General features: G+C 55.0%; 1 protein-coding gene across 1 annotated transcript; it reads right to left on the bottom strand.

Moving 5' to 3' along the window:
- Positions 1-1,601: 1,601 nt before the first annotated feature.
- LOC113182022 (taste receptor cell protein 1) lies at positions 1,602-10,951 on the bottom strand. The gene is made up of 12 exons (XM_077800150.1): positions 10,909-10,951; positions 8,601-9,184; positions 6,779-6,840; positions 5,278-5,435; positions 5,040-5,170; positions 4,675-4,739; positions 4,236-4,375; positions 2,609-2,733; positions 2,446-2,504; positions 2,195-2,340; positions 1,784-1,878; positions 1,602-1,619 (listed from the first exon to the last, which is right to left on the bottom strand). Exons 1-12 carry the CDS (start codon positions 10,949-10,951, stop codon positions 1,602-1,604), a joined length of 1,626 nt encoding a protein of 541 aa, XP_077656276.1.
- Between the last annotated feature and the right edge of the window lie 5,040 nt (positions 10,952-15,991).

A 15,991-nucleotide genomic window follows, 5' to 3' on the forward strand; every position in this document is an offset into this window, starting at 1 on the left:
GGTTCCTATCCTGGTAGAGTGAGAGGTGGCTGCGAGCCTGGAAGATAGACATATCACTGAGCCTACATCCTTGTGCTTTCCTGGTCTAGCTGTGTGTGCTCCAGAGAGGCTTGTGCCCTTGACTTCCAAGTCTGTAGTTAGCAGGACACCTGCTGCTTGGAGAGGTGGGAGGTGCCTGGCCCCACAAGAGCACAGAATCAAAAGCAAATGTTTCCCAGACTTTATGCATCATGGGATGAGGCAAGGAGGTGCCTGGGGTTAAAGCTCAGCTGGCCTCCCAGCATGGTGACAGGGGATTGCTTTCCCATCCCCACCTCTGCCCAGGCCCTGAGAGTCCAGTCTTTGGGAGTCCCAGGAGGGAAGACGCCCTCTTGTGGTGTGACCCTGGGCTTTCCTCTCTGGGTTTCTGGGAGATGCTGGAGCCCTGGCTGCTCTCCACAGGGCTGAGGCATTGTCTGGATAAGATGAAGCAGGGAGAGGCCTGGAGTCTGGGTTTCAGTGAGGGGAGGATGTCATGAGGAGTCACCTGGTGAGAAGAGAGGGAAAAGCCTGGAGTCAGGAACTGGAGGCTCCCAGAACAGGGCAGCAGTCCTGGAAGATATGGAAAATGACAAATCCCAGACTCATGTGGCCTGGGAAGAGGGAGTGAGGGAGAAGGCAACATGCTGATGACACTGATCCTCTCCCAGTGACAGGACATCCAGCCAGCCTAGAATGGCAGTCCCTGGAGGAAGCCAAAGTATTGATCCTTCCCCAAATAAATCCTTTCCCAGTGACAGGAAAATGGGACCCTGAAGGGAAAGAGATAAGCACTGAATGCTGACCCCAGACCCTCCATCTTCTCCAAGTAAAAATATTGCCCAGTAAAAACAAATGTCACATTCTCACAACCTGTTTCCTGAGTGCCCAAACTGACACGCTCTGTCAATAATGAAGTTACCTCTCAGCATAACATACATAAGCACAGAGTCCTCCTCTGGCCCGTGGCTCATTTCTCATCAGGAAAGTGCGTCCACCAGATGCCTGACACCATTGCTGAAGAAAGGCTTTGCTGATCTGTGAAGTCTGCACCCAGCTCGGTCATTTTGTGCTAATAAGCCCTCCATGCCCTGGCCCTGCGTAGAGGGGAAGGACGGGCAGGAGGGCAAGGGAAGCTGAGTTGGGGCCTTTTACAGGGACTTGTGGTGCCACCGATGGGGTCCTCGGGTGGAGGGAAGCAAGACCCTCTCCTCACATCTCCATTTCTCTATTGATTCTCCTGGCCTCCTGAGGCCCTAAGTTCTGTTCCTGGCATCTAGGAATGAACTGGAGGCAAGTGGTTTTTTGGAGGAGTCTGCTGGACCACCCCTGGGCCTCTGCCTGGATAGGGCAGGGGCATGGCTGGTGCATTGACCTCCCCACCTAGGCACTGCAGCAACGGCGCCTGGGGACTGCTCATGGGAGCCAGGCTTCAGGACAGTCCCATCCCCAGTGTAAGCACCTCAGGGCTTTCAGGGAGCTGGGCTCCCCCTGCCTGGCTGAGAGGGCCTCTGTGCCTTGCAGTGTAGCTACTATTAGTACATGCTTTGGTCCCCCAGGCTGGACACTGTGAAAGGGGCCTTCTACTTCAACACCTGGGGCTGTAAAGAAGGGTGGGGTCATGGGGTCAAGCCCAGGCCCCTGGCTGAAAACCCAGCTCTATCTGGCACATGAGGGGACCCTAGGTTCAGTTAGAAAGTGAGCTCTGAGCCCAAAGGCTCAGTCTGCCCTCCAAGAAGGAGCCCCTGCCCAGCCAGACACTCACCAGGAAAAGGATGAGTGTGACAAGCAGGAGGTTCAGGATGAGGAGTGCGGAGCTGGGGGTGCCAGGCTGACGGGAGGCTCCGGAGCTGCGGGTGCCTGCCGTAGAGAGCAGGAAAGCAGGGGCTGGGCGGGTCCCCATCCTCCCTGCCCTGGGAAGGCGAGGTCCAGCCCACAGAGAATCTCAGGTCAGGTGCCTGGCCTAAAAGGTGCTGCAGGAACAGAAGGGCTGGTGCAGGGAGCACCTTGGGGGACTCCTGGGAGCAGGAAGGGCTGGGCCTGAGCCTGGGGGGCTGAGACCCAGAAGAAGAAAAGGAAGGCTGGGGCAGCAAGTCAGAGAGCCCATGGGAGAAGGCAGATGGATGGAGGACATGGGCAGAAGGAAGAGGCCTGCAGGAAGAAGGGAGGCACTTACCGAGGGCTAGGGTGACCATCTCTACCCGGAGGCCCTCATCTTTCTGCAGGATGTACAGGGCCTGATGCACGCTGTCCTGAATGAGGGTCTGGGCTGGTGTGGCCCCAAAGAAGATGGCACCTACTTTGGCAGTCAGTGGTTCTGGCCTAGAAGAAGGATCCACAGTCTTCAGGCCACTGAGAAACCTGGGATGACTCGGGGAGGGCCTCTCTTCCAGCCTCCTGCTCCCACCCAAGAGCCCAGGCACTCACTGGAACTCCTCCACCACCACTTGGCCAAAGTTCTGCAGAGACCTGAGCCCCCTGGTCAGCTGAGGGTCAGGAGAGGAGGAAGAGGGTCACAGCTCTGCTGAAGCCTGGTCCAGCGCCCACCCCTGCCTCCCTCTTCCTGCTTCCTTCCATCCCACCACTTCACCCATCTCGTTAGCTGCTGCCGAAGCTTCTGGGCCTCAGGGCTGGTTTTGTCCTTCAAGGCCTTGGTGAAGGGTTGGCCTAGGATCTGCAGCCACATCTCATACAGCACCAGCTCTGCCTTCTCCCCTAGAGTAAAAGGTGGAGTGTGGGTGACATTTATCAGGGGCCTCATCTCCTAGGCATCCTGGGACAGGACCCACATTCTGCCTCAGGCCACATGCCCAAATCCTACTGCAAACTTCAGTTCAAGAGCCAAAGCTCCCTGCTTTTGTGTGGCCCATGAGCTAAGGGTGCCCCCCCCCCAGTACTGGGGACTGAACCCAACAGTGCTTAACCATTGAGCTACTCTCCCCCGCCTTTTTTATTTTGAGACAGGATCTGACCAAGTTGCTTAGGTCCTTCTAAGTTGTTGAGGCTGGTCTCAAAATTCCAATCCTCCTGCCTCAGACTCCCAAATTGTTGGGATCACAGGTGTGTGCCCTCACACTAGGACAGCTTTTGCATTCTTAAGTGGTGGGAAAAGTAGAGCATTTCATGACATAAAAATTATGTGACATACACACATTTCTATATCCATAAATAAGGTTTCACAGGAGCATGACCAAGCTCACTGTTGTCTATGGCTGTGTCCTCACCACAGGGGTGGACAGTGTGACCCCTCTAGCTCATGGAATGGCCAATGAGAGGCGCTAGAAGCAGAGTAGGAGATTGGTTTTCTTTCACCTGTCCCTGCTCAGGGGGAGAAGTGCAAAGAGTTTTTGCACTTCCCAGGTGGGGCAGTGGAGGGGCTGATAGACCAACAGCACAGCCTTCTCCACAAGGGCAGGGGTGCTCTGCTGTCTGATAATGGGGTATGACGGGTCCTGCAGGTTGGGAAGACTGGCAAAGGAAGGCTGCCCATATGCTGGGGGATGGCTCCCTGGGGAGTGGTTCTGGCCCCTGGAGAGCTGAGTCCCAAGCCAACCTGTCTGCACTCTGGGCCCGCTGGCACCTGTTAACTGCTCTGGAGGGACTCAAGGGCAAGACTGGAAGGAGAAGCACTGATGTCCCCCAAGAGGCCACAAGAGGCACCAGCACTTTCTGGGCTGAGGAACCTCACAAGAGCAGTTCCAGTCTGTGTGGCTGGAGTGCGTGGAGTGGACCCAGAGCTCTCTCAGTGTGAGTGATGAATTGCCATCTCTTTATATGGCACAAGCCTGCCTAAATGTCCCTATGGGAGGGGCTCAAGGGGACACTAGGCTTTCTTGCAGATGGGCCGAGCTGAGCAGTTGTCTCCTGACTTGGGACAGATCTTGTTAGTTTTGATGGTGCTGGGATGGTACCCAGGTCCTCATGCATGCTCGTCAAGTGCTCTCATTGAGCTACATCCACACCCTCAGATCCTGTCACTTAGGATCCATTGAGATCCTGGACAATGAAGGAATTGCCCATCTTGTCTCACTGACCCGAGTTTCTCGCCTCTATCCAGTTCCCCCACCCAATGCTCCATGTCTGCTTTCTCCCTTGGCCCTGGCACTTGAACTTTGCTGTTGAAAGGAAGTTCTGCCCACCTGCAGAAAGGGAATGAGGAGGCCTAAAGAGGTAGGACACTGCTGACCAGAGACAACAGGGATGCTGCACTGACTCACCATTGGCCACAATGCTGGATTTCTGGAGGATGGGATCCATGATGCTGTGAGCCAGGTGATTGGCCAGGCCTCTAAGGTGGGTGGGGATAAAGTTCTGGAACTTGTACTCCATGGACACTCTCACCCATTGGTCTTCGTTACTAGGGAGGAACAGTGGACAGTGCCAGGGTCACGGGCTCTGTGCCAGCATGGGTGTCTAGAAGCAGGCATTGAGCCCCCATGTGCACACCCTCAGGCGGGAGCTTCCTACCTCCAAGGGCAGAGCTCCGTGAGGCTAGAGGGAGCTACCAGGACAGAGTCCTCCCCTGGGTGGCCCCCAACTCAATGCTTCCATGTCCTAGCTCTGGGTCAGGGATGGAGCTGCCCCTGCTACTCCAGAGAGAAGCCCCCAAGAGAGGGGCAGAGCAGGCTGGGTGGGCGGGAACGGGACCTGACCCACCTGAAAAGGAGCAGGGGGCCTTCCTGGGGATGCTCCTTGTAGAATCTCGACACCACAGGGGTGACCTGCAGGGAGTCCTGGAGGTCAGTGTCCGGATGGTCTCCAGAGCTGGCCAGGAGCTAGCTGTCTCTCCTGAGACCCAGGAGGGGTGGGGCAGGATCTGAGAGCCTCCTTGCACAAGGCCTCCTGGGCTGGGGTATCTGGTCACAGAGCCTGGTCACATGTTCCTCTGAAGAGCTGTGTCCTCACGACCCCACCCGACCCTGCCCACCCTCCCCCCAGGGCCACGCTGGGTGCTGCCTCTGTTTTCGAGGAAGGCAGGGTAAGCGCACCAGCCCCCTGACACAGGGGGAGAGCCACCTCACCAGGTGGAGGATCTGGTCTTCCAGCAGGACAAAGGGAGCAGAACCAGGCAGGACGAGCTCGGGCAGGAAGGGCCTCATGGCCGTGAAACTGATGCAGATGGTCTCCAGAGCTAAGTCGGTGAGGGGGGACCCTGCAAGCCACAGGGGGAGCTGGGAGGCCCCGCGAGCCTCCTCTCCCACCACCTCCTGGCACTCCCTGTGGGCCTGGCACAGAGGCCTGGGGACAGGCAGGACTCACCGGAAGCAGCGAGGCTGCTCTCATCCAGGAACAGGTGCCCCAGCATGCCCCTGGAGGCCTTCACTTGGCGGTACAAAATCCAGAGGACTTCCCGGGCAGAGGGGCCCACAGCCCAGCCCCCAAACACAAGGGAGGCCTTTACAGCTCCAGAGCCAGGCCTGTGGACAGAGCCAGGTCTTCACTGGGGCCCCAGGAGGTGACGGGGACCAGTGTCCCGAGGGAGGGATGTCTATAGAGGAAGCCATTGATGGCACAGAGAAGTCTTCTTGTATGACTTGAAGCAGGTTCTGTCACCCCTCTGGGCCTCAGTGTCCTCCTTAGTCAAATGGGGATGATGAGCCCTTTTCCGGATGACTGTGGTGAAGCCTCAATGACCCCATCAGGAGAGCACAAAGCAAGTGCTCAGTGAAAGCAAGTTCACCTGGACACCACAGCAAAGTGGCTTTCATGAGAGCACTGTGAATCCTGCCCCGGGCTGCGCAGGGTTACCCGGCCAGGCTGCAGCTGGCTTTGAGCTCTCAGGATGCTAGTCTGAATGACACTGAGGAAACTATCTTTGGCTTCATCATAAGGAGCAGGAGTTCTGGAGACAGGGAGGTGGTATTGAACCCAGGGTGGTCACGTGATCACCAAGCTCTATCCTCTAGTCCTTTATTAAATTTTGAAACAGGGTCTCACTAAGTTTCCCAGGCCAACCTCAAACTTGCAATCCTCCTGCCTCAGCCTCAGGAGTCACTGGGATTACAGGCGTGTGCCCCCTTTCCCAGCACCTCTGAGGAATTTCTGAAAGCCTGTGGGATAAACCAGCTGGTCATGTTCTATGGGGACAGCTGGCCTCAGCAGGGGTCTGAAGAAGCTGTTAGAGAAAGGCCTGGAAACAAGTAGGCTCAAGATCCAGAATGACTTTTTTCCTTCCCTTGATTACCTGTGCCATCTCAAGGGTCGGGAGATAAAAGTTCTGCTCAGGCCCAGGGCAGGGGAGTGAAAGGGGACTCCAGTTCATTCAGTGGGAAAGCTTTCTAACCAGCTGGGACGTTGGCCTGGTTAGACAGTGAGCTCCCCATCACTGAGAGTATTCAAGCTTCTAAATTCCTTCCTGTAGGGGCTGTGGCGACTTGGACCTCCTCAGCCTCGCTCATGAAATCACAACTGGTTCACAGCTGAATCGCCCACGATCACCCCAGCGTCCTCTTTCCCTGGATGCTCAGAATCAGAAAGCACCTGGGGGAGTGGCATCTCTTCGCACACTCTGCCCTGGGAATAAGGGACTTGTTCTTGCTGCCCTGCCTTCCCACTGTGCCCAGACAATGTCCAGCATTCCTGTCCAAACCCTGCAGCTGGAATCAGGCTCCCAGTGGACAGGTGGCCATCTGAGGTCACACAGCACAACCAGGGGCAGAACCACAGGTGGGCGATGGGGGACTGAGTAGCCTGGAATAGTGCCCTGTGGCTGGAAGGCACAGATCGGCTGGGTGGGGGGCTGAGAGCCACATGCACTCACCTGAACTCCAGGATACGGGTGCCCTGGAAGTTGGGGAAGGCCCTGCGGTAGATGAACTGCAGCTGTGGACAGACAGAGCCGTGGAGGCTGGCAAGCCTCCCCTCCACCACCACCGTCCCTGACCTGGCCTCTGCAGGGGCCTCCTCACTGACCCCCTGCCCTGCTGGGCCCTGCCCAAGCTGTTCCCTACGCTGTGGCCGGAGACCTGCCCATCACCTCTAAAACCTGTCCAGGGAGCTGCAAATGCCTCCCTGGGCTCTTCCCTCTCTGCTATTGGTTTTCTTGAAAAATCCCCCTCCAATCCAATCATCCTGGGCTCTGCACTGCAAAGCTGTCACCTAGTCCTGCCCCAAGTCACTCTCCATGGAGCCCCTGTGCCATCTCTGACCACCTGTCCATCTGGAGGTCCTCACATATACTGTTCCCTCTGCCTTCAAGGCCCCTCCCTGTTTCATCTGACTACCTTATCTCTACCCCACTTAAAATTTTCCTCTCTGAAGCCCGGTGCAGTGGTGCACACCTGTAAACCCAGTGGCTCAGGAGGCTGAGGCCAGGGGATCACAAGTTCAAAGCCAGCCTCAACAACTTAGCGATGCCCTATGCAACTCAGTGAGGCGCTAAGCAACTCATCAAGACTGTATCTAAATAAAAATTATTTAAAAAGGGAGAGGGATGTGACTCAAGGGTTAAGACTGCTGGGTTCAATCCCTGGCTTAGCCCCTACTCTCAAAAAATTTCTCCCTCTCAGAAAGTTTTCTCTGGGCAACCCTCTGACCCTGGCCATCTGCTTAGACTGTCTGTTCTTCACTTAACTTATCGTGATTGTAAGCACGTTCACATTTGTTTAAGCATTCCTTCTGTCTCTTTCCCCCTGCAGACTGGAGGCTCCCTGAGGGTAGGACCACGGTGCACTCAGTATAGTAAGCACCCAAGGAGTTATATGAAGAGATGAATTAGTTGAATGGAGGCATGAACCAGTGAACTAGTGGACACTCAGGGTTCCTCCTGGATGACAGGCAAGAATTGGCACTCTCTACCAAGGCACCTTCACGCCTGTGGTTCCAGAATCTGGCAGGTGGATTTGGTTTGGGGTCCGGAAACTGTGCCTTCTTTGCCAGGGCATGAGGACCCACAGGTCTCTGATAAGGCTTTGGGCTAAGAAAAAAGTCAGCCAGACCTGCATTTCTAGCTCAGTGGTAGAGCACTTGCCTAGCATGTGTGAGGCATTGGGTTCTATCCTTAGCACCACATACAAATAAATAAATAAAATAAAAGTATGAAATAAATACAATAACATTATATATTTAAAATTTTAAAAAGTCAGCCAGCAGAGTGCGGTAGTGCACGCTTGTAATCCCAGCGGCTGGGAGGCTGAGACAGGAGGATCGTGAGTTCAAAGCCAGCCTCAGAAAAGCAAGGCGCTAAGCAACTCAGTGAGACCCTGTCTCTAAATAAAATATAAAATAAGGCTGAGGATGCAGCTCAGTGGGTGAGTGCCTCTCAGCAAATCCCCATACCCAAACAACAACAACAACAACAACAACAAAGCCTCCTCTGATTTCCCTGGCAGGGTCTCTGCACTGAGGATGTTTTCTCCCTGCATCTACTCCCCAGAGGTATTTCTGCCTGGGCTCCCCCTTCCTGCCCACCGCTTACTCCACATGTCTCTCCTGCACCCCAAGAAGCACAGGGGTGGTGCTCATTGATTTACGGGGCATTCCCAGCTCAGCTCTGCGCCCAGCTGCCCCCAGGGAGCTTGTGCTCTGGTCACAGCTCCGCGCCCCTCCGCGCCCCTCCGCGCGGCACACCGCAGTGGCCTCACCTCGTGGCGGACGTGCTCATTCAGCAGCTGATGCTCCAGGGCCACAGGGTTCCACTGTGAAGCCGAGAGGACTTCACTGGAGATCTTGAAGGTCACGTAGTGGGTTAGGTAACTGGGTTCTGGGGCCGAGGATGTTGAGTCCTGCAAAGAGACAGCCTGGCCAGGGTGAGGCAAGTCGTAAGGCTGGGTGGGGTCAGCACCTGCAGGGACCCTGGGGGAGCCAGCGCTAGGGGCAGCGGAGGGAAGACTGGAGGAAGATGGGACGGAGAGGGTGGTCCTGGGGGCTGGGCTGGCAGAAACTCTCCACCCAGGCCGAACTGTCCCTTGAGGCGTGGCTGGCTGTGGAACTGTCGCGGGTAGCAGGGCAGGTGTGAGGGGAGAATCTGGGGTCGAAGGCACTGGCGCAGACTCCAAGCGCGGAGGAGGACTTCTGGCTCTGGTGGTGAGGGAGGAAACCGGGGCCAGGACCAGGGATGGTGGTGGTGGTGGTGGTGACAGGGAAGGTGACAGTGACAAAGATATGGCTGATGGGGAGGGAGACAGGGGCAGTGCTGCTGAGGGCTGTGGGGAGAAGAATGGCAATACTGAGGGCAATGGCCCCAGGGGACCACTGGGCCCCAGGCCAGAAGCCACAGCAGCTTGGGGTGGTCTTGAGCCTGCTACAAGGGCAGGGGAGATGTGTCCAGCCCTGACAACCCTGGAACTGCAGGGGCAAGGGACTCTGTGTCTGGCTGTGTGTTAGCCATTGACGCAGCAGACTCAAGTCGGCCTGGGGACACCAAGGACACCAAGGACACCGCCTTCCCTGGGCCCCTTGGTGCCAGTGTCAGAGAGGGGGAGGCTTCTGGCCTGAAGAAACCTGCTGTTGAGACAGATGGCATCTGGACACTGGGAATGGGGGTGTGCCTCACCGAGAGCCAGGCTGGTGGTCGTGGGGGTGTAGGAGTGGTGGGGACCAGGGGTGCTCTGGCTGGCACCTGAGTTGGTCTAGGGGTGGCAGATGCCCCCAGGGTTGCAGAGGCAGGAGCCTGGACTGTCACAGACCATCCAGGGATCTTGAAGTTCTTCCCAGTCCCACGGACAGGAGAAGCCCGCGACTGTAACATGGCAGCAATCTTACGAGTTCCAGGGGCCAACATGGTGTCTGCAGGTTCAGTCACTAAGGATTCTGACTGGGACTCAGTCAGTGATGATGATGCTGGGCCAGGTGTGGCCTTGCCTGAGACCTCAGTTTTTCCCAAGGGGGTCAGCTGGTGTGAGGAGGAATCCAAGGACAAGTTTCCAGGAGCCTGGTGGCCCCTAGCTTTCCCCTGAGAGAGGGCTTCTGCCCTTTTCCCAGGTGCTTCCAATTCCCCACCAAGGAGGGAAACCACGTTATCAGAGGTCTTTGTCAGGACGCCTAGTGCCAGAAGTGCCCTCTTGCTGACTTGCAGAGGAGATGCACCAGGGGCCAACGGTGACTGGCCAGAGTCTTTGTGAGCAGAAGGAAGGGGCAGGACAGAAGCCGAGACCACCATGAAAGCTGCAAAACAGGAGAGGCCCTGTTGGGACACTGTAGGGGCAGGGCTGGCCCACAGCCCCTGGGACCTCCCCTTCCCTCAGGAGCCTGGGAGATCCAAACCCTGGCTAACCTTTGCCCCCAACCACTAAGCTACCCCAGGAAAATAACCTCCCACCAGACAGCCAGCCCTGCTGCCCCCCAGAAAGGACTCTAGAGGTTAAGGGACTCACCCTAAGGGTCCCTCTCTCTGCGTCCCATCCCAACTTCACCCCATAGCAGGGTCCCTCCCTAAGGGAAGGTCCCTGGGCCCCAAGTGCTCCCTGGGATCTGAGGCCTGGGGCTCTGGGCTGATCTGTTTAAATGACTCCTGGGGCCCACCCCAAGGGTACTGGAAGTGCTGCCCATTTCATCATGGCCGAGGCTCAGGCCTGACCACATTCCCAGCACTCAGAATGGTTCTTGGGGACTGGACAGGAGGGGTGCATATGTGGGGTCACCTCTGAACTCTGGGGATTAATCCCTCACCTATCTTCAAGTGTGCACTGAGCCCCATGCTGGCCTACCCTGCACCAGGTTCCTTCAGGTGGTAACCCTAGTGCTCTCAGGAAGCCCCAAGCCTGGGAACTAGGGACTTGGGCTCTGGCCCTTCCCTGGCATCCTCTTGGCTGGCCGAGGTAGACTCATACAAGAACAAGGAAGGTCAGCCCTGATGTGGGAGCTAGCGGGGCTCACCCCTGCCACCCCCCCAAGTGAGTGGGTAGGGACAAGGGCCTTATAGTCTAGCCTGCCTTGTCCCTACCCCCTTACCAGCCAGGAGAGTCACAGCAGCTGGAAGACACTGCTCGCCCATGCTGAAGGCACCTGCAGGCTCCCAAGGCTCCAGAGTCTGCCACAGACTCGAAAATGCCCTCAGGTCTTGTGCTGTTGGGCCGCAGACTCTTGAAAGGGGACGCTGTTGTCTGGCCCACCGCCTGAGGATGTATGGGCCAGAAAACACATTGAGGAAAAGTCTCAAGTCTGTTAGCCTCAGGTGAGGCTGGTGATGGTGAGGGTGGGAATGTAGTGTGGGACGTGGCTGCCGTGACAGCAGAGTCACAGGAGGGTTGTGAGGATAGCGAGGTTATGATTCAGATGGTCGTATGGGGAGCTCTGAGTGCAGGAGGATGGAGCATAAGGATGATAGGTTGATATTTACGGCCACACCCCGTCCCCAACCCAGCTCCTGTCCCAGTTTGGTCCCTGCTCCCACTTCATCAGACTGAGTGGTGAGTCTAAAGAACCAAGAAGAGAATTGTCCCCCTGCAATGGTCCCACACAGAATCCTGATCACAGGCCTGCACTGGGTGTGGGGTGTGTGGAGGATTTGGGGCTTTGGGTAGAGGGTCCTTCCCAGACCCTCTTGTCTTTTCTGCAGCCAACAGCGGTTCCCAATCATTCCTGCTTTCATTTCACCCCCCTGCCCCTCCCCTGCCCTGCTCCAGTCACAGGAGGGGGCTGGAGAAGCTTCATACTGCACACCCCTTGCTAGGGGCCAGTAGAAACAAGCTAGCTTTCTTTCTTTCTTTCTTTCTTTCTTTCTTTCTTTCTTTCTTTCTTTCTCTCTTTCTTTCTATCTATCTCCCCTCTTTCTTTCTTTCTTTCTTTCTTCCTTAAACGTACTAGGGATTGAATCTGTGGACACTCTACCACTGAGCTACATCCCCACTTCTTTTTTTATTTTGAGACAAGGTCTCACTAAGTTGAGGCTGGCCTTGCGCTTGTGATCTTCCTGCTTCAACCTCCTGAGTCACAGGAGTTACACGCATGAGTCCATGGGAAGTTTTGGATGCCTCTCCTACCAAGGAGCCTAGCTTCTGTGTCACCCTACCAAGACGGACAGTACCTGCTCTGGAGTATCAGAGCCTCCTCTTCTGGGGAGTTAATTGCTGGAACCCAGAGAGAGGGAACTCTGCAGTAGGATTCAGACCCAGAGAGCACCCCAGCTGATCTCCTGTCCCTCTTCTACCTCTGAACCCTATCCAGTTTCTTCTGCTTGAACATACCCCTTCCCCAGTCTGCTCCCCTTTCCAGTTGGGGATATTTTCTAAGGAGAGGGGATGGAGAAACACCCTCCATAGCCCCTCCCCGGCCCCAGGGATCCCAGGATCATCCAATCCCCCTGACCAGCATACCTCCCACTGCTTAACTGCCCGTCTGCTGTCTGCAGCACCCGTGGCTTCTGCCTCCATCCCCTTCCCACTCCTGGGTGAGGGATAAGGCCTGGGCCTAGCCAGGTACAGTAGGGAGGGACACCCTCCAAGAGCAAGGAGAGGCTTTGGCACCCTTTATCTCCAGTCCTAATTTCATGGCCCCCATTCTTCCAGAGTCCACTCTACCCACCTATGCCACTGACCTGTCTCCCAGGCCAGCCAACTCACTCCCGAACCCCTATTCTGCCTCCCTTACCTGTGCCCCCAGGTCTTACCTGGAGGCCCTGGAGCTGCCAAGAAGCTTTGTCCCCACAGACACTGATGTCCCACTGAGGAGGAGTGAGGTGAGTATGAGCACCCTTTACCCCACCCCTCCTGGGCCTGGCAAGGGGCCACCCCCTTCCCAGGCACCCCCACACCCAGGAAGATCTGGTTACGAATGGCTTGGGTCCAAGAGCAAAGGATGTCCACGCCCTAGGACACTAGGACCTTGTTCCCCCCCCCCTGCCAGTGCCCTCCAGGCCAGGCTGGAGCCAGAATTGGGGGCAGGACTCAGTAGACCCAGACCTCAGCTGGAGACGTGGCACTGGGGTCTGCAGACAGAATGGTAAAGGCAGAAGCCACTTGAGCCATGATAAGGGAAGAGGGACAGAAACATGCCTGAAGACCATTCCATACTGTCACCGGGGTCCTCAAAGGGTCCTGAGAGTGGGGTGACAGTGAGTACAGTGGGACCTAGGGGGATGGGGCAGACAGGCAGGTCATCTTGAGCTGAGCCAGGTAGACATTTGCCTAGACACACACTCAATTTTGCCTATGTCCCACTGGCTGCCCGGATGGGGTGCCAGGCTGGGCTTCCCCTTCCTGCCGTCTTCCTGGCTCCCGGCCCAAGCTCCTATGGAGGAGGGGTGGCATGGTACCTTCCACTACCATGCAACCACGGGCAAGTTCCTGCCAGACCCAGACCTAATTCCCATCTGTTAGCTCATCCATCAGACAGGGTTCTGTGCCAGGTGCAGTGGTGTCCACCTGTAGCTTAGGAGGATGACACAGGAGGATCATGAGTTCAAAGCCAGCCTCAGCAATAGCAATCAGAGGCACTTAGCAACTCAGTGAGACCCTGTCTCTAAATAAAATACCAAATAGGGCTGGTGGTGTGGCTCAGCGGTTGAGTGCCCCTGAGTTTAGTCCCTTGTCCCCCCCCCCCCAAAAAAAAAAAGGTTTCTTGATGATGAGCTCAGGCCACCAGACCAGGATGGAACTGGAATGCCAAGGGGGAAAGAGGCGGGGGCTGGGACCCTACACAGCCTCTGCCTGATTCTGAATTTTCCATATGGCACTTGAGGTTTTAGTCCTGGCTCTCTCCCATGCCTGCCACAATTGCCATGATTGTCCCCGGCTATGCACTGACTCTCATTTCCCCACTTGCTGTGTCTTAAGAGCGAGAGTGTTCCCAGTGGAGGGAATGGCCTGATCAAGCCCCAGAGGTGAAGAGGTGACTTGGGTCATGGGGTGATGGGTATGCAGGAAAGAGGGGCTGGAGAGGCAGGCTCAGATCCCAGCCCAGGCTCCCCCAGGTTTGGAAGGAGTCTTGGTTACAGCCTTGCCCATCTTGTCATCATCCAGACATCTGGGATGTCACCCACATCTTCCAAGCAGGTTGACAGGACCAGAATAATCAGGTTGTCAGGAACAAGGTCAAATAGATGGCCCCATGGAACTAGACAGACCGCCTGCCCCCACCCTGCTGCCTGTGGCCCAGCCTCAGTCCCAGTACCGCTTGGCCTTCTTCCCTGGGAACCTGGCCCCAGGCCCAAGACCTGCCTTTTATCTCCAGAGGCGCTTCCTTTTCCTCTTCCTGTTTCTCTTCTTGGGCTCTTCTGCCAGGCTGGCATCTGCCCTGCTGGCTCCTCCCCTTACTAAGTGGTGTGGTGGCGAAGGATAATTTCAAAAAAAAAAAAAAAAAAGAAAGAAGAAAAATCAGACCCTCATATAGATAAATGAATAAATGCATTAAAGATTGTATTTAAGTCATTATTGATGAGGGGACCTGGCAGACTTACCATGTCTTCAGAGGAGTCAAACACATTTATGAGAAGCAAAGGAAAGTTGAAATTAATTTACATATAAATGTAAAAAATCACCTACTTCCACTTCAATTTGACATCCACTGGGCAATTTATTTGCATGATCATAGACCTGGGTTATTTTGCGTCACTATCTGTCATCTACAATGCAGAGTTAGTCATTAAATAGCTCCCAGGCCACAAAAGGCTAAAGATGTGTTCTACCCCCAAAAAATGCATAGCTTTCTACTGGAAATATCCAATAGTTTTTCCCCCCTTATTCCAAATTCCTTACAGGGGTTAGACTTCCCAAGCCGGAGGGCAAAGGAAGAGGGACTTAAGTATTGAAGATGCCTGAGAAGGTTTCCTGGAGGACAGCCGATGACAGAGTAGGAAGGGAGGACACTAGTAGAGACCACTAGATGTCCCCCAAATAATCCTCTTTCCATTTAAGATAATTAACCTGGGGCTGGGGTGTAGCTTGATAGTTCAGTGCTTATAAAGCAAGTGAGGCCCTTGACCTGCGCTCCATCCCCACGGGGCCAAACCAACAAAAAGTAACCACTAGTGTCCCTCAGGAAGTCTTTTTCCCATTTAAGATAATTGTGAAGACACTAGACTGAGGCGGCTCTGGTGCCCTGACTTCTTACATAAACAAATTGAAACCTAACTCAGCATGAATGACTGTAGCCTAGGAAAGGAAATGGATGTTTCTCCCATCGAAATCAACTATTTGATGTCCAGTGTCACCCTTCCCTAATGAAATCACCAACTAACCTCTAACTAGGGGCTTTCAGGCTCCTGCTCCACTTTAACCAAACATCTTGTCTGATTGTTACTGGCTTCTAGCACCTTCTATGTCTCCCCTGTCCTCCTTTTGAAGGAGTCCTGAACCCCTGGGGTCCAGCACTGCCTGATTCAGGAATAGCTGTCTGCTCAGTAGACTCTGCCCTCCTAATGCACCAGGGTCATCTTTGTATTCCTGATTTTTTTTTTTCCAGCACTGGGGTCAATCCAGAGCCTCAAACACGCTAGGTGAGCCTCCGACCACTGCGCCACGTCTCTAGCCTAGTATTCCTGACTTTTAACTGAGCACTTGGTGCTCTGGAAAAAAAGGTTGGATTTCCCAGCCTCCCTTGTAGGTGGATGTGACCATATAACTCAGTTCTGGCCAACAGGACGTAAGTGTCATGAGGGGCTTAGGACAAATGGCCCAGAAAGGAAGAAAAGCAGTTACTGTTTGTGAAGGACAAGAAAAAAAAAGGCAGGGGGTGGGGTGGGTAACAACCCCCAAGGAGAAAGGAGGACAGTGTGAACCAGGGACCAGGGACCAGGGAGAGGAAACAATGAGCTCTGGGCTCTGGAGTTCCTTCACCTTTTCCCCAGCAACAGTGGGTTTTGAATTTTTGCAACGGTTTCCTGATTTGCACTTTGACCGTGCACAACTGTTCCACCTGACTGCCCATCCAGTGCATTTTACAAATGATTCAAATCTTGTTATGAATCAAATCTCACAGGAACCTATCAATCAAATTTCACTCAAACCCTATAAAAAATCAGACGCCTCCTGCCATCAGGTGCCATTTTTCTCTCCTGACAATGTGCCCTTCCGCTGCTTAGTAAAGAAAGCTTGCT

Source organism: Urocitellus parryii, chromosome 6, assembly GCF_045843805.1.
Source record: "Urocitellus parryii isolate mUroPar1 chromosome 6, mUroPar1.hap1, whole genome shotgun sequence".
NCBI classification, from domain to species: Eukaryota; Metazoa; Chordata; class Mammalia; order Rodentia; family Sciuridae; genus Urocitellus; species Urocitellus parryii.